General features: G+C 48.0%; 1 protein-coding gene across 3 annotated transcripts; it reads left to right on the top strand.

The window, feature by feature from the left end:
• Positions 1–212: 212 nt before the first annotated feature.
• On the top strand, positions 213–21005 carry LOC109644769 (NACHT, LRR and PYD domains-containing protein 12-like). Of its 3 annotated transcripts, XM_069512197.1 has the most exons (13): positions 237–373; positions 767–886; positions 1181–1315; positions 1412–1531; positions 2945–3165; positions 3381–5286; positions 5798–5971; positions 7648–7821; positions 10791–10964; positions 11913–12089; positions 14481–14654; positions 16975–17136; positions 18929–21005. In XM_069512197.1, exons 3-13 carry the CDS (start codon positions 1188–1190, stop codon positions 18954–18956), a joined length of 3438 nt encoding a protein of 1145 aa, XP_069368298.1. In that variant the 5' UTR covers positions 237–373; positions 767–886; positions 1181–1187; the 3' UTR covers positions 18957–21005. The 3 variants fall into 3 exon arrangements, with proteins under 3 accessions (XP_069368299.1, XP_069368300.1, XP_069368298.1); XM_069512198.1 differs by lacking the exon at positions 767–886 and having other exon boundaries at positions 213–373; XM_069512199.1 differs by lacking the exons at positions 767–886; positions 14481–14654 and having other exon boundaries at positions 213–373.
• The last annotated feature ends 12 nt before the right edge of the window (positions 21006–21017 follow it).

Consider the following 21017-nt stretch of genomic DNA (forward strand, 5'->3'; position numbering starts at 1 on the left):
ACAGATAGATAGAACGGTCTGTGTCCTCTGACCTGTCCTCACTTTACACTTTAACAAGAGACACCAGCACTGACCACAAGTTATCAGGACACGTTCAGGACTGACGTTTACTTTGTGTCGGTTTGACTCTCCAGAGTTTAGGAGACACAAGTTTCTACCTGCTACACAACACGAGACGTGAGGAGGGACAGAGACACACACACACACACACACACACACACACACACACACACACACACACACACACACACACACACAGGGTCATGTGATGTCCAGTAACTGCAGAGAGGAGGAGCAGCCAGTGAAAGTGAAAGTGTTCAGACTTAGTTTAAACTGTGAGGAGCAGAAGGAGGAAACGTGAAGTCTGAAGCTGGTGAGTGTTCAGCAACATTCATATTATTCATGAATATTATTTTACTGTCACTGACTCTGAGTCAGTTTTTCTACACGTGGACTGTCGAGAGAAGAAGAGTCAGGATGAACTTCTGTCAATCAACAGTTTGACTCAAGCTGTGATCAGCTGAGTCCAACACATTCAACCTAAAACTGTCTCAGGTTACCGTGGCAACAGGGAGACAGTGTAGGAGGGTTGACTTATTTCAAGAAACATTGAATTTACGTACCTGGCTTCATTGTGTGTGTTTGAGCTCACTTTGTACTGAAGTCTGAGCTTGGCAGAAAATGTCTGGAGTTCTAATTCAAACCTTATTCTCTAGAAGATATAGAATAACATGTTGTGTGTGTGTCCCCCCCCCCCCCCCCACAGAGAGACTGACGTGTGATTTCCTGTAAATGCAGAAAGGAGAAGCAGCTCAAAGTCCAAACTGAAGCTCAGACTCCATTTTAAGAACATGACGCAGACGATTAAAACAAAGTGCTGAATCTGGTGAGTGTTAACACAACAATATGTTGAATATATCTTTACTGTCACAGACTCTGAGTCAGTTTTTCTACATGTGGACTGTCGAGAGAAGAAGAGTCAGGATGAACTTCTGTCAATCAACAGTTTGACTCAAGCTGTGATCAGCTGAGTCCAACACATTCAACCTAAAACTGTCTCAGGTTACCGTGACAACAGGGAGACAGTGTAGGAGGGTTGACTTATATTTCAAGAAACATTGAATTTACGTACCTGGCTTCATTGTGTTTGTGTTTGAGCTCACAGTGTTTTTCCTCTCAGACTGAAGATGAGTGTTTATGTGGAGGAAGAGGACAGAGCAGAGTCTCCAGAGTTCAGCTGTGTGTCTCTGAAGAGTAACCGGTCCAAAGGACAACCTCCAGTCTTCAGTAATGAACCTGGACCCTCACACACAAAGTAAGAGACCTGCTACATTCATGTGAACCTCCAAACTGAATCCTCAGAGAATGAATCAGTGAATGATTCTGGATAAAAACATGTTTGTGTTTGCAGAGGTGAGGACCACAGACTGAGAGCAGAGTCTCCAGAGTTCAGCTGTGTGTCTCTGAAGAGTAACCAGTCCAAAGGAAATCCTCTAAACTTCAGTAATGAACCTGGACCCTCAGACACAAAGTAAGGAAACAAACCTGTGAACCTCCAAACTGTCCACTGTCTCTCAGTGGCTCCCCCTAGGCTTGATGGGTAAATAATCCCTCCAATGACGTGTGGGCTCCTCCCAGTGGGACATGAAACCCTCCAATGGAAGTCGTCCAGATTCTTTTTTACTGCAGCAAAGATCGAAAATGAGCCTTGATAGAGGAGAGAATCCATTTTTCATCTGAACTTCAAGAAGCTGCCAACAATTTCTAAAGATTCTGACCAGTCGACAGAAACTTCTCTGGTCAGCAGAGGCATACAAACATGGAACTCTTCTTTTGTATTGAATAAGAATCGATAATCATTATTTGATCAGAAGAAAATAATAAATCAATGACGACAGACCAGATGTTGGAAAACACTGTCACCTGTTAGTTCCAGATCCAGTGGATCAGCTGCTTCTTGTTTCTATAGTAATGAAGATAAACCTTATTCATATTATTTATGATTATTATTGTCTGTAAAAAGCAGCTTTTGACACAGTCCTGACATTTTGTAAAACACCTGGAGGTCGGAGTTGTTCTTCACGGTCCAGTGTTGAAATGTTTCACTTCTTACTGAGTTTCAGTTGGAATAGAAAACTGTTTTTCATCCTCTGCTCCCATCGATTGTTGTAACATCAAGGTTCAGTTCTAGGACGACTTTTATTTTACTGCACCTGCGACTTCTCGATCCATCAAAAGTATAATAGTCTTTCTCACTTTAATGCAGACGACACAGTTTTATCCTCCAGTTACATTTTCTTAACGGCCTTTATGATATCAAATCCTGCAACTTTGTACAAGTACATGAAAACCAAATGAATGATATTTGTCCCTCAAAGCACTTGAGACCATTTACAGACCATTTACTCTGTGACACCCAGTAGCCAGAGGCATCCTGTTTTCAGGCTCTGTCCGTCCATCCCATTCTTGTGACTGGGACATCTCGAGAACGCCCTGAGGGAATTTCTTCAAACTTGGTACAAATGTTCTCTGAGACTCAGGTTAACTGATTAGATTTGGGTCAAAGGTCACGGTGGCCTCATAAAACATGTTTACGGGCTCTTGAACAGGAGTTCCCAATCTGTCGTAGGGGGATTCCTTCAGTTCACTTGTCACTTGGACTTAAAGATGAACTGGTGAGATTTCAGTGGTCAAAGGTCACGTTGACCTCATGAGTCTGGACAAAAATGTCAGTATTTCTATTTTTACCTGTTTTACTTCAGCCTGAGTTTGTCCTGAGCTTCTCATGCTTCCATTATTATCAGATTCAATGAGTTGCCAACGTTGTTTCTCTGGAGTCTGACTTCTGATGCTGAACAACAGTCATCTTACAACTGACAATCAATCATGACAAAATGACGACCTGTGACTGTGACAATTTACTTACCAGGAAATGTCTTCACAGAGAGAGGAGGAGGAGGAGGAGTCATGTTTCTGAGGAGGAGCAGTCGTCCCGCTGTGCTTCGTGTCAGGACGTCCTGAAGGATCCAGTCTCCACCAGCTGTGGACACTGGTTCTGCAGACAGTGCATCGCCTCATACTGGGACCAGTCTGGTTCTTCAGGAGACTCCTCCTGTCCCCAGTGTGGACAAAGATCCAGAAGAGGAGCTGGAGCTCAGACAGCCGGTCAGAGCAGCACTGTACATGTGTCTGCTGATGTCTTCACTTCTGACAACAGCACATGTTTGATTTTGTTCCTTCATACAGCATCAACATTTCACTTGGTTATAAAAGCACAAAGTTCAAAAGCTTTGATTTCTCTAGTTTTTCTGTATCTGATGAAAACAATCAGCAGATTCTCAGATTCTCTGTCTCTGACATTGTTTCTTGTCTTTCAGCAGATCGGGGTCTGCAGGAGGTTTTAGACCAACATAAGATCAGTGTGAGGAGGAGATGTGAACATGTGACTGAAGGAACTGAGGAAACAGGAAGTAGAATCCTCCTCAACAGGATCTACACTGAGCTCTACATCACAGAGGGACAGAGTGAAGAGGTTAATACTGAACATGAGGTGAGGCAGCTTGAGACGGCTTCCAAGAGGAAGAGCCTCCACGACACTCCCATCAAGTGCCACGACATCTTTAAAGCCTTCACTGACCAGCAGAGCAGCATCAGAGTCGTCCTGACCTGCGGCGTCGCTGGCGTTGGAAAAACCTTCTCGGTGCAGAAGTTCACTCTGGACTGGGCAGAGGGTTTAGAAAACCAAGATGTGGGTCTGCTGGTTGTGCTTTCGTTCAGGGAGCTGAACCTGGTGAGAGACGAGCAGCACAGTCTTCTCACGCTGCTCCGTGTTTTCCATCCAACATTACAGAAGCTCACGGCAGAGACGCTCGCTGTCTGTAAACCTGTGATCATCTTTGACGGCCTGGATGAAAGCAGACTTTCTCTGGACTTCAACCACAGGAAGGTCGTGTCTGAGGTCACACAGAGGTCATCAGTCAACATTCTGCTGACAAACCTCATCCAGGGGAATCTGCTTCCCTCGGCTCTCGTCTGGATAACCTCCCGACCTGCGGCGGCCAATCAGATCCCTCCTACATGTGTTGACAGGGTGACAGAAGTACGAGGCTTCACTGACGCCCAGAAGGAGGAGTACTTCAGGAGGAGATTCAGTGATGAGGAGCTGAGCAGGAGAATCATCTCACACATCAAGACGTCCAGGAGCCTCCACATCATGTGTCAAATCCCAGTCTTCTGCTGGATCAGTGCTACAGTTCTGGAGCACATGTTGACCACAGACCAGAGAGGAGAGCTGCCCAAGACCCTGACGGACCTGTACTCACACTTCCTGCTGGTTCAGACAAAGAGGAAGAACAACAAGTACGGTGGAGGACATGAGACGAGTCCACAGCAGCTGAAGAAGGCTGACAGGGACGTTCTTCTGAAGCTGGGGAGGCTGGCACTTAAACATCTGGAGGAAGGAAACATCATGTTCTACCAAGAAGACCTGGAGCAGTGTGGTCTTAATGTCACAGAGGCCTCGGTGTACTCAGGAGTTTGTACTGAGATCTTCAGAAGAGAGAGTGTGATCTCCCAGAAAACAGTCTACTGCTTTGTTCATCTGAGCGTTCAGGAGTTTCTGGCTGCAGTCTACGTGTTCCACTGTTACACCAAGAGGAACACGGAAGAACTCAAGAACTTCTTGGGAACATATGGGAACATAGACGGTACCTTCTCCCTGGATGACCTCCTGAAGAGAACCATGGAGAAATCCCTCACCAGTAAAAATGGTCATCTGGATCTGTTTGTTCGCTTCCTTCACGGCCTCAGTCTGGAGTCCAACCAGAGAGTCTTAGGAGGCCTGCTGGGTCGGACAAAGAACAATCCAAAGATCATCCAGAGAGTCTTAGGAGGCCTGCTGGGTCGGACAGAGAACAATCCAAGGATCATCCAGAGAGTCTTAGGAGGCCTGCTGGGTCGGACAGAGAACAATCCAGAGATCATCCAGAGAATCATCAACAACCTGAAGGAGATGCAGAGTGATGACATTTCTCCTGACAGAAGCATCAACATCTTCCACTGTCTGACTGAGATGAACGACCACTCAGTATATCAGCAGATGCAACAGTTCCTGACGTCAGAGAACAAATCAGAGGAGGAACTCTCTGAGATCCACTACTCAGCTCTGGCCTACATGCTGCAGATGTCAGAGGAGGTTCTGGACGAGTTGGACCTGAAGAAGTTCAACACATCAAACCAGGGTCGACGGAGACTGATCCCAGCTGTGAGGAACTGCAGGAAGGCTCTGTGAGTCCAGACATGATCAATAACATGTTCCTTAAACTGAAGAAGCAGGAAACATTGTTTCTTCTTCTTTCTTCAAACTAGAATTATCATCCTGCGTTTGTACGCCAGCGCCACCTAGTGCAGAGTCAGTCCCTGCAGGTCACTGACATGTTGCATTCACAATAATATGAGGTCACTGTAACCTTTGACCTTCGACCACTGAAATCTAATCAGTTGATCTTTGAGTCCAACTGGTCAAAATGTGAAGAAGTTCTCTAAAGACAGACTTGAGACATCATGTTCAAGTCCTTGACCTCTGACCTTTGACCACCTGAATCTAATGAGGTCATCTGTTAGTCTGAATGAACGCTTGTACCAAATCTGAAAGGATTCTCTTGAGGTGTTTTTAAGATCAAATGTTCAAGAGGCAGAAAGTGGATTAACCAGGGTGAGGGTCACATGATCACGTTTTGTATGAATGTTGTGTTTTCTGATTTTATTCTAACACATTTGATATTTTCTTTATTTACAGACTCGTTGGTTGTGAACTCTCAGAGATTCACTATGAAGTCGTGGCTTCAGCTCTGAAGTCAAACCCCTCACATCTGAGAGAACTGGATCTGAGCTGCAACGAGCTGCAGGACTCAGGAGTGAAGGAGCTGTGTGCTGGACTGGAGAGTCCAACCTGTCGACTGGAGACTCTGAGGTCAGTAGATGGTTGGAGTCAGTCCACGCTGCTTTCATCAGTATTTTACTAAACACAGTCAGTATCACAGTGAAGATCCAGGGTCTGGACCAGAAGCAGGATTTGTGGTTATCAGGTTAACTTCAGGTTTAGTTTCTTCAGTCCTACGAAGCTCGTTCACTTCTTCTCTGGTTAAATCACCATGGTAACTGATGATGGACGGCTAACCTGCTCCGGAGCAGGTGAAGTTGGAGATCAACCCGTATAAAAGCTCCGCCCACTGAGCAAAGTGACTCTCCACTGTTGTGTGGTGCACACTCTCCTTAAAGGGACGGAGAAGAGACGTTTACACAACGTCTGGTTGGTTCAGTTGATCTCTAACTCAGCCAGTACGTCTCAGTCTCTCTGTCTCCAGATGCTCCGACTCGTCCTGTCACCAAAACAACAAATACACTCAGTCAGGTCCTGAAAATATGTCTTTGTGTTTTTATTGAGTAGTGACGTCAGAGGTTTCCACCACAGTGTGTCCTCAGAGACAGTGTGTCCTCAGAGTCAGTGTGTGTGTCCTCAGAGACAGTGTGAGTCCTTAGAGACAGTGTGTGTCCTCAGAGTCCGTTTGTCCTCAGAGACAGTTTGTCCTCAGAGACAGTGTGTGTCCTCAGAGACAGTGTGTGTCCTTAGAGTCAGTGTGTGTCCTCAGAGACAGTGTGTGTCCTCAGTGTGTGTCCTCAGAGTCAGTGTGTGTCCTCAGTGTGTGTCCTCGGTGTGTGTCCTTGGAGTCAGTGTGTGTCCTCAGAGACAGTGTGTGTCCTCTGAGACAGTGTGTATCCTTAGAGACAGTGTGTGTCCTTAGAGTCAGTGTGTGTCATCAGAGTCAGTGTGTGTCCTCGGAGACAGTGTGTATCCTTAGAGACAGTGTGTGTCCTCAGTGTGTGTCCTCTGAGTCATTGTGTGTCCTCAGAGACAGTGTGTGTCCTCAGTGTGTGTCCTCGGAGTCAGTGTTTGTCCTCAGAGACTGTGTGTGTCCTCAGTGTGTGTCCTCGGAGTCAGTGTGTGTCCTCGGAGTCATTGTGTGTCCTAAGAGACAGTGTGTGTCCTCAGTGTGTGTCCTCAGAGACAGTGTGTGTCCTCTGAGACAGTGTGTGTCCTTAGAGTCAGTGTGTGTCATCAGAGTCAGTGTGTGTCCTCGGAGACAGTGTGTATCCTTAGAGACAGTGTGTGTCCTCAATGTGTGTCCTCTGAGTCAGTGTGTGTCCTCTGAGTCATTGTGTGTCGTCAGAGACAGTGTGTGTCCTCGGAGTCAGTGTTTGTCCTCAGAGACAGTGTGTGTCCTCAGTGTGTGTCCTCAGATTCAGTGTGTGTCCTCGGAGTCTGTGTGTGTCCTCGGAGTCATTGTGTGTCCTCAGAGTCAGTGTGTGTCCTCAGTGAGTGTCCTCGGAGTCAGTGTGTGTCCTCAGAGACAGTGTGTGTCCTTAGAGACAGTGTGTGTCCTCAGTGTGTGTCCTCAGTGTGTGTCCTCAGTGTGTGTCCTCAGTGTGTGTCCTCAGTGTGTGTCCTCAGTGACAGTCTCGTCTTTAGTCCAACATGTCTGATTTCATATTTATCTTCCATGTTATGAGTCTGTGCTGACATGAATATCTGTTATTTTCACACATGAACTCAGATTCATTTACAGTTAAGTTTTATTCTTTCTTCAGGTTGATTGACTGCAGTCTGTCAGAGATCAGCTGTTCTTCTCTGGCTTCAGCTCTGAGGTCAAACCCCTCTCATCTGAGAAAACTGGATCTGGACTACAACAAGCTGCAGGACTCAGGAGTGAAGGAGCTGTGTGGTCTTCTACAGAGTCCAACCTGTCCACTGGAGACTCTGAGGTCAGTAGATGGTTGGAGTCAGTCCACGCTGCTTTCATCAGTATTTTACTAAACACAGTCAGTATCACAGTGAAGATCCAGGGTCTGGACCAGAAGCAGGATTTGTGGTTATCAGGTTAACTTCAGGTTTAGTTTCTTCAGTCCTACGAAGCTCGTTCACTTCTTCTCTGGTTAAATCACCATGGTAACTGATGATGGACGGCTAACCTGCTCCGGAGCAGGTGAAGTTGGAGATCAACCCGTATAAAAGCTCCGTCCACTGAGCAAAGTGACTCTCCACTGTTGTGTGGTGCACACTCTCCTTAAAGGGACGGAGAAGAGACGTTTACACAACGTCTGGTTGGTTCAGTTGATCTCTAACTCAGCCAGTACGTCTCAGTCTCTCTGTCTCCAGATGCTCCGACTCGTCCTGTCACCAAAACAACCAATACACTCAGTCAGGTCCTGAAAATATGTCTTTGTGTTTTTATTGAGTAGTGACGTCAGAGGTTTCCACCACAGTGTGTCCTCAGAGACGGTTTGTCCTCAGAGACAGTGTGTGTCCTCAGTGTGTGTCCTCAGAGACAGTGTGTGTCCTCAGAGACAGTGTGTGTCCTTAGAGTCAGTGTGTGTCCTCAGAGACAGTGTGTGTCCTCAGTGTGTGTCCTCAGAGTCAGTGTGTGTCCTCAGTGTGTGTCCTCGGTGTGTGTCCTTGGAGTCAGTGTGTGTCCTCTGAGACAGTGTGTATCCTTAGAGACAGTGTGTGTCCTTAGAGTCAGTGTGTGTCATCAGAGTCAGTGTGTGTCCTCGGAGACAGTGTGTATCCTTAGAGACAGTGTGTGTCCTCAGTGTGTGTCCTCTGAGTCATTGTGTGTCCTCAGAGACAGTGTGTGTCCTCAGTTTGTGTCCTCGGAGTCAGTGTTTGTCCTCAGAGACTGTGTGTGTCCTCAGTGTGTGTCCTCAGATTCAGTGTGTGTCCTCAGAGACAGTCTGTGTGTCCTCAGACACAGTGTGTGTCCTCAGAGACAGTTTGTCCTCAGAGACAGTGTGTGTCCTCAGTGTGTGTTTCCTCAGAGACAGTGTGTACTCAGAGTCAGTGTGTGTCCTCAGAGATAGTTTGCATCTTTAGAGACAGTGTGTGTCCTCAGAGTCAGTGTGTGTGTCCCCAGAGTCAGTGTGTGTCCTTAGAGTCAGTGTGTGTCCTCAGTGTGTGTCCTCGGAGTCAGTGTGTGTCCTCAGACACAGTGTGTGTCCTTAGAGTCAGTGTGTGTCCTCGGAGTCAGTGTGTGTCCTCAGAGTCAGTGAGTGTGTCCTCAGTGTGTGTCCTCAGAGTCAGTGTGTGTCCTCAGAGACAGTGTGTGTGTCCTCAGAGTCAGTGTGTGTGTCCTCAGAGTCAGTGTGTGTGTCCTTAGAGTCAGTGTGTCCTCAGTGTGTGTCCTCAGAGTGAGTGTGTGTCCTCAGAGACAGTGTGTGTGTCCTCAGAGACAGTGTGTGTGTCCTCAGAGTCAGTGTGTGTGTCCTCAGAGACAGTGTGTGTCCTCAGAGTGTGTCCTCAGAGACAGTGTGTGTCCTCTGAGTCAGTGTGTGTCCTCAGAGACAGTGTGTGTCCTCAGTGTGTGTCCTCGGAGTCAGTGTGTCCCCTCAGAGTCAGTGTCTGTCCTCAGAGTCAGTGTGTGTCCTTAGAGTCAGTGTGTGTCCTCAGTGTGTGTCCTCAGTGTGTGTCCTCAGTGTGTGTCCTTGGAGTCAGTGTGTGTCCTCAGAGTCAGTGTGTGTCCTCAGAGACAGTGTGTGTCCTCAAAGTCAGTGAGTGTCCTCAGAGTCTGTTTGTGTCCTCAGAGTTAGTGTGTGTCCTCAGAGACAGTGTGTGTCAGTCTGTGTCCTCAGAGTGAGTGTGTGTCCTCAGAGCCATTGTGTGTCCGCAGAGACAGTGTGTGTGTATCAGACAGTGTGTGTCCTCAGAGACATTGTGTGTCCTCAGTGTGTGTCCTCAGAGACAGTGTGTGTCCTCAGAGTTAGTGTGTGTCCTCAGAGACAGTGTGCGTCCTCAGAGACAGTGTGTGTCCGCAGAGACAGTGTGTGTCCTCAGTGTGTGTCCTCGGAGTCAGTGTGTGTCCTCAGAGTCAGTGTCTGTCCTCAGAGTCAGTGTGTGTCCTTAGAGTCAGTGTGTGTCCTCAGTGTGTGTCCTTGGAGTCAGTGTGTGTCCTCAGAGTCAGTGTGTGTGTCCTTAGAGTCAGTGTGTGTCCTCAGAGACAGTGTGTGTGTATCAGACAGTGTGTGTCCTCAGAGACATTGTGTGTCCTCAGTGTGTGTCCTCAGAGTCAGTGTGTGTCCTCAGAGACAGTGTGTGTCCTCAGAGTTAGTGTGTGTCCTCAGAGACAGTGTGCGTCCTCAGAGACAGTGTGTGTCCGCAGAGCCAGAGTGTGTCCTGAGAGTCAGTGTGTGTCCTCAGTTTGTGTCCTCGGAGTCAGTGTGTGTCCTCAGAGTCAGCGTCTGTGTCCTCAGAGACAGTGTGTGTGTCCTCAGAGACAGTGTGTGTCCTTAGAGTCAGTGTGTGTCCTCAGAGACAGTGTGTGTGTCCTCAGAGTCAGTGTGTGTGTCCTTAGAGTCATTGTGTGTCCTCAGTGTGTGTCCTCAGTGTGTGTCCTCGGAGTCAGTGTGTGTCCTCAGAGACAGTGTGTGTCCTTAGAGACAGTGTGTGTCCTCAGTGTGTGTCCTTAGAGACAGTGTGTGTCCTCAGTGTGTGTCCTCAGTGTGTGTCCTCAGTGTGTGTCCTCAGTGTGTGTCCTCAGAGACAGTGTGTGTCCTCAGTGTGTGTCCTTAGAGACAGTGTGTGTCCTCAGTGTGTGTCCTCAGTGACAGTCTCGTCTTTAGTCCAACATGTCTGATTTCATATTTCTCTTCCATGTTATGAGTCTGTGCTGACATGAATATCTGTTATTTTCACACATGAGCTCAGATTCATTTACAGTTAAGTTTTATTCTTTCTTCAGGTTGAGGAGCTGCAGACTGTCAGAGATCAGCTGTTCTTCTCTGGCTTCAGCTCTGAGGTCAAACCCCTCTCATCTGAGAGAACTGGATCTGAGTGGAAACGAGCTGAAGGACTCAGGAGTGAAGGAGCTGTGTGGTCTTCTACAGAGTCCAACCTGTCCACTGGAGACTCTGAGGTCAGTAGATGGTTGGAGTCAGTCCACGCTGCTTTCATCAGTATTTTACTAAACACAGTCAGTATCACAGTGAAGATCCAGGGTCTGGATCAGAAGCAGGATTTGTGGTTATCAGGTTAACTTCAGGTTTAGTTTCTTCAGTCCTACGAAGCTCGTTCACTTCTTCTCTGGTTAAATCACCATGGTAACTGATGATGGACGGCTAACCTGCTCCGGAGCAGGTGAAGTTGGAGATCAACCCGTATAAAAGCTCCGCCCACTGAGCAAAGTGACTCTCCACTGTTGTGTGGTGCACACTCTCCTTAAAGGGACGGAGAAGAGACGTTTACACAACGTCTGGTTGGTTCCGTTGATCTCTAACTCAGCCAGTACGTCTCAGTCTCTCTGTCTCCAGATGCTCCGACTCGTCCTGTCACCAAAACAACCAATACACTCAGTCAGGTCCTGAAAATATGTCTTTGTGTTTTTATTGAGTAGTGACGTCAGAGGTTTCCACCACAGTGTGTGTCCTCAGAGACAGTGTGTCCTCAGAGACAGTGTGATCCCTCAGAGACAGTGTGTGTCCTCAGTGTGTGTCCTCAGATTCAGTATGTGTCCTCGGAGTCAGTGTGTGTCCTCGGAGTCAGTGTGTGTCCTCAGAGACAGTGTGTGTCCTCAGAGTCAGTGTGTGTCCTCAGTGTGTGTCCTCGGAGTAAGTGTGTGTCCTCAGAGACAGTGTGTGTCCTCAGAGTCAGTGTGTGTCCTCAGTGTGTGTCCTCGGAGTAAGTGTGTGTCCTCAGAGACAGTGTGTGTCCTCAGTGTGTGTCCTCAGTGACAGTCTCGTCTTTAGTCCAACATGTCTGATTTCATATTTATCTTCCATGTTATGAGTCTGTGCTGACATGAATATCTGTTATTTTCACACATGAGCTCAGATTCATTTACAGTTAAGTTTTATTCTTTCTTCAGGTTGAGGAGCTGCAGTCTGTCAGAGATCAGCTGTTCTTCTCTGGCTTCAGCTCTGAGGTCAAACCCCTCTCACCTGAGAGAACTGGATCTGAGCTTCAACAACAACCTGCAGGACTCAGGAGTGAAGGAGCTGTGTGGTCTTCTACAGAGTCCAACCTGTCCACTGGAGACTCTGAGGTCAGTAGATGGTTGGAGTCAGTCCACGCTGCTTTCATCAGTATTTTACTAAACACAGTCAGTATCACAGTACAGATCCAGGGTCTGGACCAGAAGCAGGATTTGTGGTTATCAGGTTAACTTCAGGTTTAGTTTCTTCAGTCCTACGAAGCTCGTTCACTTCTTCTCTGGTTAAATCACCATGGTAACTGATGATGGACGGCTAACCTGCTCCGGAGCAGGTGAAGTTGGAGATCAACCCGTATAAAAGCTCCGTCCACTGAGCAAAGTGACTCTCCACTGTTGTGTGGTGCACACTCTCCTTAAAGGGACGGAGAAGAGACGTTTACACAACGTCTGGTTGGTTCAGTTGATCTCTAACTCAGCCAGTACGTCTCAGTCTCTCTGTCTCCAGATGCTCCGACTCGTCCTGTCACCAAAACAACCAATACACTCAGTCAGGTCCTGAAAATATGTCTTTGTGTTTTTATTGAGTAGTGACGTCAGAGGTTTCCACCACAGTGTGTCCTCAGAGACGGTTTGTCCTCAGAGTCAGTGTGAGTCTATAGAGACAGTTTGTCCTCAGAGACAGTGTGTGTCCCCAGTGTGTGTCCTCAGAGACAGTGTGTGTCCCCAGTGTGTGTCCTCAGAGACAGTGTGTGTCCTTAGAGACAGTGTGTGTCCTTAGAGTCAGTGTGTGTCCTCAGTGTGTGTCCTCAGAGACAGTGTGTCTCCTCAGAGACAGTTTTTCCTCAGAGACAGTGTGTCCTCAGAGACAGTGTGTCCTCAGAGTCAGTGTGTGTCCTTAGAGTCTGTGTGTGTCCTCAGTGTGTGTCCTCGGAGTCAGTGTGTGTGTCCTCAGAGTCAGTTTGTGTGTCCTTAGAGTCAGTGTGTGTCCTAAGTGTGTGTCCTCGGAGTCAGTGTGTGTCCTCAGAGACAGTGTGTGTCCTTAGAGTCAGTGTGTGTCCTCAGTGTGTGTCCTAAGTGTGTGTCCTCGGAGTCAGTGTGTATCCTCAGAGACAGTGTGTGTCCTTAGAGTCAGTGTGTGTCCTCAGTGTGTGTCCTCGGAGTCAGTGTGTGTCCTCAGATACAGTGTGTGTCCTCAGAGACAGTGTGTGTGTCCTCAGAGACAGTGTGTGTCCTCAGAGTCCGTTTGTCCTCAGAGACAGTGTGTGTGTCAGACAGTGTGTGTCCTCAGAGACAGTGTGTGTGTCAGACAGTGTGTGTCCTCAGAGACAGTGTGTGTGTCCTCAGAGTCAGTTTGTGTCCTCAGTGTGTGTCCTCAGAGACAGTGTGTGTCCTCAGTGTGTGTCCTCAGAGACAGTGTGTGTCCTCAGAGACAGTCTGTGTGTCCTCAGAGACAGTTTGTCCTCAGAGACAGTGTGTGTGTCCTCAGAGTCAGTGTGAGTCCATAGAGTCAGTGTGTGTCCTCAGTGTGTGTCCTCAGAGTCAGTGTGAGTCCATAGAGACAGTTTGTCCTCAGAGACAGTGTTTGTCCTCAGAGACAGTGTTTGTCCTCAGTGTGTGTCCTCAGAGACAGTGTGTGTCCTCAGAGTCAGTGTGTGTCCTCAGTGTGTGTCCTCGGAGTCAGTGTGTGTCCTCAGACTCAGTGTGTTTGTCCTTAGAGTCAGTGTGTGTCCTCAGTGTGTGTCCTCAGTGTGTGTCCTTAGAGACAGTGTGTGTCCTCAGAGTCAGTGTGTGTCCTCAGTGTGTGTCCTCGGAGTCAGTGTGTGTCCTCAGACTCAGTGTGTTTGTCCTTAGAGTCAGTGTGTGTCCTCAGTGTGTGTCCTCAGTGTGTGTCCTCAGAGACAGTCTGTGTGTCCTCAGAGACAGTTTGTCCTCAGAGACAGTGTGTGTGTCCTCAGAGTCAGTGTGAGTCCATAGAGTCAGTGTGTGTCCTCAGTGTGTGTCCTCAGAGACAGTGTGTGTCCTCAGAGACAGTCTGTGTGTCCTCAGAGACAGTTTGTCCTCAGAGACAGTGTGTGTGTCCTCAGAGACAGTTTGTCCTCAGAGACAGTGTTTGTCCTCAGTGTGTGTCCTCAGAGACAGTGTGTGTCCTCAGAGTCAGTGTGTGTCCTCAGTGTGTGTCCTCGGAGTCAGTGTGTGTGTCCTTAGAGTCAGTGTGTCCTCAGTGTGTGTCCTCAGAGTGTGTCCTCGGAGTAAGTGTGTGTCCTCAGACTCAGTGTGTTTGTCCTTAGAGTCAGTGTGTGTCCTCAGTGTGTGTCCTCAGTGTGTGTCCTTAGAGACAGTGTGTGTCCTCAGTGTGTGTCCTCAGTGACAGTCTCGTCTTTAGTCCAACATGTCTGATTTCATATTTATCTTCCATGTTATGAGTCTGTGCTGACATGAATATCTGTTATTTTCACACATGAACTCAGATTCATTTACAGTTAAGTTTTATTCTTTATTCAGGTTGATTCGCTGCAGACTGTCAGAGATCAGCTGTTCTTCTCTGGCTTCAGCTCTGAGGTCAAACCCCTCTCATCTGAGAGAACTGGATCTGAGCTTCAACGAGCTGAAGGACTCAGGAGTGAAGGAGCTGTGTGGTCTTCTACAGAGTCCAACCTGTCCACTGGAGACTCTGAGGTCAGTAGATGGTTGGAGTCAGTCCACGCTGCTTTCATCAGTATTTTACTAAACACAGTCAGTATCACAGTGAAGATCCAGGGTCTGGACCAGAAGCAGGATTTGTGGTTATCAGGTTAACTTCAGGTTTAGTTTCTTCAGTCCTACGAAGCTCGTTCACTTCTTCTCTGGTTAAATCACCATGGTAACTGATGATGGACGGCTAACCTGCTCCGGAGCAGGTGAAGTTGGAGATCAACCCGTATAAAAGCTCCGCCCACTGAGCAAAGTGACTCTCCACTGTTGTGTGGTGCACACTCTCCTTAAAGGGACGGAGAAGAGACGTTTACACAACGTCTGGTTGGTTCAGTTGATCTCTAACTCAGCCAGTACGTCTCAGTCTCTCTGTCTCCAGATGCTCCGACTCGTCCTGTCACCAAAACAACCAATACACTCAGTCAGGTCCTGAAAATATGTCTTTGTGTTTTTATTGAGTAGTGACGTCAGAGGTTTCCACCACAGTGTGTCCTCAGAGACAGTGTGTGTCCTCAGAGTCAGTGTGTGTGTCCTCAGAGACAGTGTGTGTCCTCAGAGACAGTGTGTGTCCTCAGAGACGGTTTGTCCTCAGAGTCAGTGTGAGTCTATAGAGACAGTTTGTCCTCAGAGACAGTGTGTGTCCTCAGAGTCAGTGTGTGTCCTCAGTGTGTGTCCTCAGATTCAGTATGTGTCCTCGGAGTCAGTGTGTGTCCTCAGAGACAGTGTGTGTGTCAGACAGTGTGTGTCCTCAGAGACAGTGTGTGTGTCAGACAGTGTGTGTCCTCAGAGACAGTGTGTGTGTCCTCAGAGTCAGTGTGTGTCCTCAGTGTGTGTCCTCAGAGACAGTGTGTGTCCTCAGTGTGTGTCCTCAGAGACAGTGTGTGTCCTCAGAGACAGTCTGTGTGTCCTCAGAGACAGTTTGTCCTCAGAGACAGTGTGTGTGTCCTCAGAGTCAGTGTGAGTCAATAGAGTCAGTGTGTGTCCTCAGTGTGTGTCCTCAGAGACAGTGTGTGTCCTCAGAGACAGTCTGTGTGTCCTCAGAGACAGTTTGTCCTCAGAGACAGTGTGTGTGTCCTCAGAGTCAGTGTGAGTCCATAGAGACAGTTTGTCCTCAGAGACAGTGTTTGTCCTCAGAGACAGTGTGTGTCCTCAGAGACAGTGTGTGTCCTCAGAGTCAGTGTGTGTCCTCAGTGTGTGTCCTCAGATTCAGTATGTGTCCTCGGAGTCAGTGTGTGTCCTCAGAGACAGTGTGAGTCCTCAGAGACAGTGTGTGTCCTCAGAGACAGTGTGTGTCCTCAGAGTCAGTGTGTGTCCTCAGTGTGTGTCCTCAGATTCAGTATGTGTCCTTGGAGTCAGTGTGTGTCCTCAGAGACAGTGTGAGTCCTCAGAGACAGTGTGTGTCCTCAGAGACAGTGTGTGTCCTCAGAGTCAGTGTGTGTCCTCAGTGTGTGTCCTCAGATTCAGTATGTGTCCTCGGAGTCAGTGTGTGTCCTCAGAGACAGTGTGTGTGTCAGACAGTGTGTGTCCTCAGAGACAGTGTGTGTCCTCAGAGACAGTGTGTGTGTCCTCAGAGTCAGTGTGTGTCCTCAGTGTGTGTCCTCAGAGACAGTGTGTGTCCTCAGTGTGTGTCCTCAGAGACAGTGTGTGTCCTCAGAGACAGTGTGTGTCCTCAGAGACAGTCTGTGTGTCCTCAGAGACAGTTTGTCCTCAGAGACAGTGTGTGTGTCCTCAGAGTCAGTGTGTGTCCTCAGTGTGTGTCCTCAGAGACAGTGTGTGTCCTCAGAGACAGTCTGTGTGTCCTCAGAGACAGTTTGTCCTCAGAGACAGTGTGTGTGTCCTCAGAGTCAGTGTGAGTCCATAGAGACAGTTTGTCCTCAGAGACAGTGTTTGTCCTCAGTGTGTGTCCTCAGAGACAGTGTGTGTCCTCAGAGACAGTGTGTGTCCTCAGTGTGTGTCCTCGGAGTCAGTGTGTGTGTCCTTAGAGTCAGTGTGTCCTCAGTGTGTGTCCTCAGAGTGTGTCCTCGGAGTAAGTGTGTGTCCTCAGAATCAGTGTGTTTGTCCTTAGAGTCAGTGTGTGTCTTCAGTGTGTGTCCTCAGTGTGTGTCCTTAGAGACAGTGTGTGTCCTCAGTGTGTGTCCTCAGTGTGTGTCCTCAGTGTGTGTCCTCAGTGACAGTCTCGTCTTTAGTCCAACATGTCTGATTTCATATTTATCTTCCATGTTATGAGTCTGTGCTGACATGAATATCTGTTATTTTCACACATGAGCTCAGATTCATTAACAGTTAAGTTTTATTCTTTCTTCAGGTTGAGGAGCTGCAGACTGTCAGAGATCAGCTGTTCTTCTCTGGCTTCAGCTCTGAGGTCAAACCCCTCTCATCTGAGAGAACTGGATCTGGACTACAACGAGCTGCAGGACTCAGGAGTGAAGGAGCTGTGTAGTCCAACCTGTCCACTGGAGACTCTGAGGTCAGTAGATGGTTGGAGTCAGTCCACGCTGCTTTCATCAGTATTTTACTAAACACAGTCAGTATCACAGTACAGATCCAGGGTCTGGACCAGAAGCAGGATTTGTGGTTATCAGGTTAACTTCAGGTTTAGTTTCTTCAGTCCTACGAAGCTCGTTCACTTCTTCTCTGGTTAAATCACCATGGTAACTGATGATGGACGGCTAACCTGCTCCGGAGCAGGTGAAGTTGGAGATCAACCCGTATAAAAGCTCCGCCCACTGAGCAAAGTGACTCTCCACTGTTGTGTGGTGCACACTCTCCTTAAAGGGACGGAGAAGAGACGTTTACACAACGTCTGGTTGGTTCCGTTGATCTCTAACTCAGCCAGTACGTCTCAGTCTCTCTGTCTCCAGATGCTCCGACTCGTCCTGTCACCAAAACAACCAATACACTCAGTCAGGTCCTGAAAATATGTCTTTGTGTTTTTATTGAGTAGTGACGTCAGAGGTTTCCACCACAGTGTGTCCTCAGAGACAGTTTGTCCTCAGAGACAGTGTCCTCAGAGTCAGTGTGAGTCCTCAGAGTCAGTGTGAGTCCTCAGAGTCAGTGTGTGTCCTCAGTGTGTGTCCTCAGATTCAGTATGTGTCCTCGGAGTCAGTGTGTGTCCTCAGAGACAGTGTGAGTCCTCAGAGACAGTGTGTGTCCTCAGAGTCAGTGTGTGTCCTCAGAGTCAGTGTGTGTGTCCTCAGAGTCAGTATGTGTGTCCTCAGAGACAGTGTGTGTCCTCAGAGTCAGTATATGTCCTCAGAGTCAGTGTGTCCTCAGAGTCAGTGTGTGTGTCCTCAGGGACAGTGTGTGTCCTCTGACAAAACGGTCCATGTCTGTGATTGGTCATATGCAGTAAGCCCCGCCCCTTTATGTGCAGGAGGAAAAGTTAACTTAACGAGTTGATAACCAGCGTCATGTGACCTCTGAGCCTGACTGTGTTAGTCAGGTTAGGTTGAGCTGGATCTGGGGAAGATGTCCTGGATATGTTGAGGTGTCTTCAGGCGTCAGTGTGTCCTCAGTGAAGCTGTGAGAGGACAACGATGACAGACTTCAGGATTGGACAGAAACACAGAGAGACAACAGTCGGCCAATCAGACGAGCCAGAAGCCGGTTGTGATCGTTTGATTGATGTGAAGACGACAGTTGTTGTTGTTTTCATGTGAACAGGAAGTGAAGCTGGACCACAGCTGACAGCCTCACATGATGAGCAGAGACGTCTTCATCTGATCTGAGACACTTTGTTCTCTCACTTCATCAGTGAACAACTGATCAGTTGGCTCTTTGTCACAGCTCTGAGATCAGTGTGACTGAAGCCTCAGAGAAGCATCATCACCATGGTAACCATGAGCTGTCTCTACAGAGCAGAAGCTCTGCTGAGGTCCATCTGTCTCATCTGTCCATCTGTCTCATCTGTCTCATCTGTCTCATCTGTCCATCTGTCTCATCTGTCCACTGACAGTTTGTCAGAAGCACATGTTCATCAACACACAGTGAAACATGTCTTTACCTGTAACAGCAGGAAATCCACCTCTCAAGTGTCCACTCTGCACTTTCACATGCAGAGGAAACACACGTGATGGTCAAAGTGTGTGCAGCTCTTAGCGTGTTCATTCCAACACGTGAACATGAAGCAGAGAGGAAGCTGCTCCACCTCTGAACAGGACTGAAGTCCCTGCTGCTCTTTATACTGGATGTGCTGCATCACTGACTCACAGCTGATGAAGTGAGTCTCTGTAAACACTGATGTCTTCTTCTCTCAACAGATGGAGGACGTGGTCTTTGTTTAGGTGAGTGTGAAGAGGACAGTGTGAAGAGGACAGTGTGAAGAGGACAGTGTGTGTGGACGGAGGCTGAGCTGTGTCCTGATGATCCAGAGGCTGAAGCAGCAGCAGCTCGTGTGTAGAGCGGCTCTGACTGGGCCTTGTTGCTGGGAGGCAGAGTGGAGACAGAGCTCCAGAGGAGTCAGAGGAGTTGAGCTGCTCTGAGATCAGCTGTCCCAGTGTCCAGTCCACCGTCCTCCCTGTGTGTTCCTGTGGATGAGACACAGCATCATCAGTGGATCTGCTGCTGCTCTGTCCTTTGACACAGTGTCTTTGTCCTCTTGAGGGTAGCGGGGGAGCTGGAGCTAATCCCAGCTGACATTGGGTGAGAGATGTGGTGCACCTTGGACGGGTCACCAGTCCGTCACAGGGCCGACACACAACCATTCACACTCACATTAACACCTGCGCTCGATGTAGAGTCTCCACCCAGACTGTGAGGAACCTGGGTGGAGACTCTACAGTCAACTCTCCCTCACTGCCAACATTACTGCAACAAGCCGCTCGTGTAGATTCATGCTGCTCCACATCAGGAGAACACGTCCTCTTCTCACTCAGAGGGCCGCACAGGTTCTGGTCCAGGCTCTGGTCCAGGCTCTGGTCCAGGTTCTGGTCCAGGCTCTGGTCCAGGCTCTGGGTCATCTCACGCCTACACTACTGCACCTCCCTCCTGGCTGGTCTACCCGCTAGTGCTATCCGACCGCTGCAGCTCATCCAGAACGCAGCAGCTCGACTGGTCTTTAACCTAAATTCACTGACGCTCCTCTGCTCCCTTCACTGGTTACCAGTGGCTGCCTGCATCAGTTTCCAAACACGATTACTTGGGTACCGTGCTGTGAACGGATCAGGGTCCAGGACATGGTCAAACCTTACACCCCGGCCTGTCCACTCCGCTCTGCATCTGCCAATCGGCTTGCTGCTCCCTCACTGCGAGTAAACCACCAAACAAAATCATGACTGTTTGCTGTCCTGGCTCCTAAATGATGGAACGAGCTCCACATTGACACCGGGACAGAAAGTCTACACATCTTCCACCACAGACTAAAGACACATCTCCTCAGACTTCCTCAGAAGATGAGATCTAATCACTACAACAACTAATCATTATATATACACGTGTACATATATATATATATATATATATATATATGTACACGTGTATATCAATTATATGGCACTTATATTGTAGCACTTTGTAGTTTGCAAATTGTACTTGATTCTGGATTTGTTCCAGGTTGAGGCACTAATTTTAAGATGCTTTGGACAAAAGCTTCAGCTAAATGAAATGTAATTCACCCAACCCCTCATCTGCATGTGTTTGGACTGTGAGATGAAGCCGGAGCACCTGGAGAAAACACGGGGAGAACATGCAAACACACACGGAGAGACATCATCTGAACCGGGATTCAAACCAGGAACCTTCGTGCTCAGAGGCGACAGAGCCAACCACCGTGCAGCCTCAACATCTTCACTACAGATTGTTTTTATTCACATGAACAATGTGTTTATTGAAATGACACCCAGCAGAATATATAAACCCTCTATACAGAGTCACATCTAGTGTTTCTAAGTCTGTCTTTATCATTGTCCACCTTTGTCCCTCAGTATATGTCCATGTGTGTATAACCACATCCTGTCTGTTTGCTTCAGGTTCCTGGATTCACATCACACGTTGATTTAGTTGGACACAAAGTGAAACACGTTTAAATCACTTTGAGTTTCAAATCAGAGTTTTATCTTTGACACAAAGATCAAAACTCTGGACGTGTTTATTTCTGCATCAGGGGCAGAGCAGTTGTTGTTTTCTACTTTTTGACCCACAGGTGGCGCTGTAGTATAACAGCAGAACATCCCAGTCAAAGCCTTTATATACAGTCAGGAGTCAAACACATGGATCATTTCCTCTGTGACCAACCAGATGTAACGAGAAGAAAAACATCTGGGAGAGAAAAGTTGTGTTGTTTCTTCTCATCTCTGCTTTAAAGCTCAATAAACATCCTTCCACCGACTTTACTGGAAATCATGACTCTGC

The sequence above is a fragment of the Paralichthys olivaceus genome, chromosome 17 (genome assembly GCF_024713975.1).
Source record: "Paralichthys olivaceus isolate ysfri-2021 chromosome 17, ASM2471397v2, whole genome shotgun sequence".
NCBI classification, from domain to species: Eukaryota; Metazoa; Chordata; class Actinopteri; order Pleuronectiformes; family Paralichthyidae; genus Paralichthys; species Paralichthys olivaceus.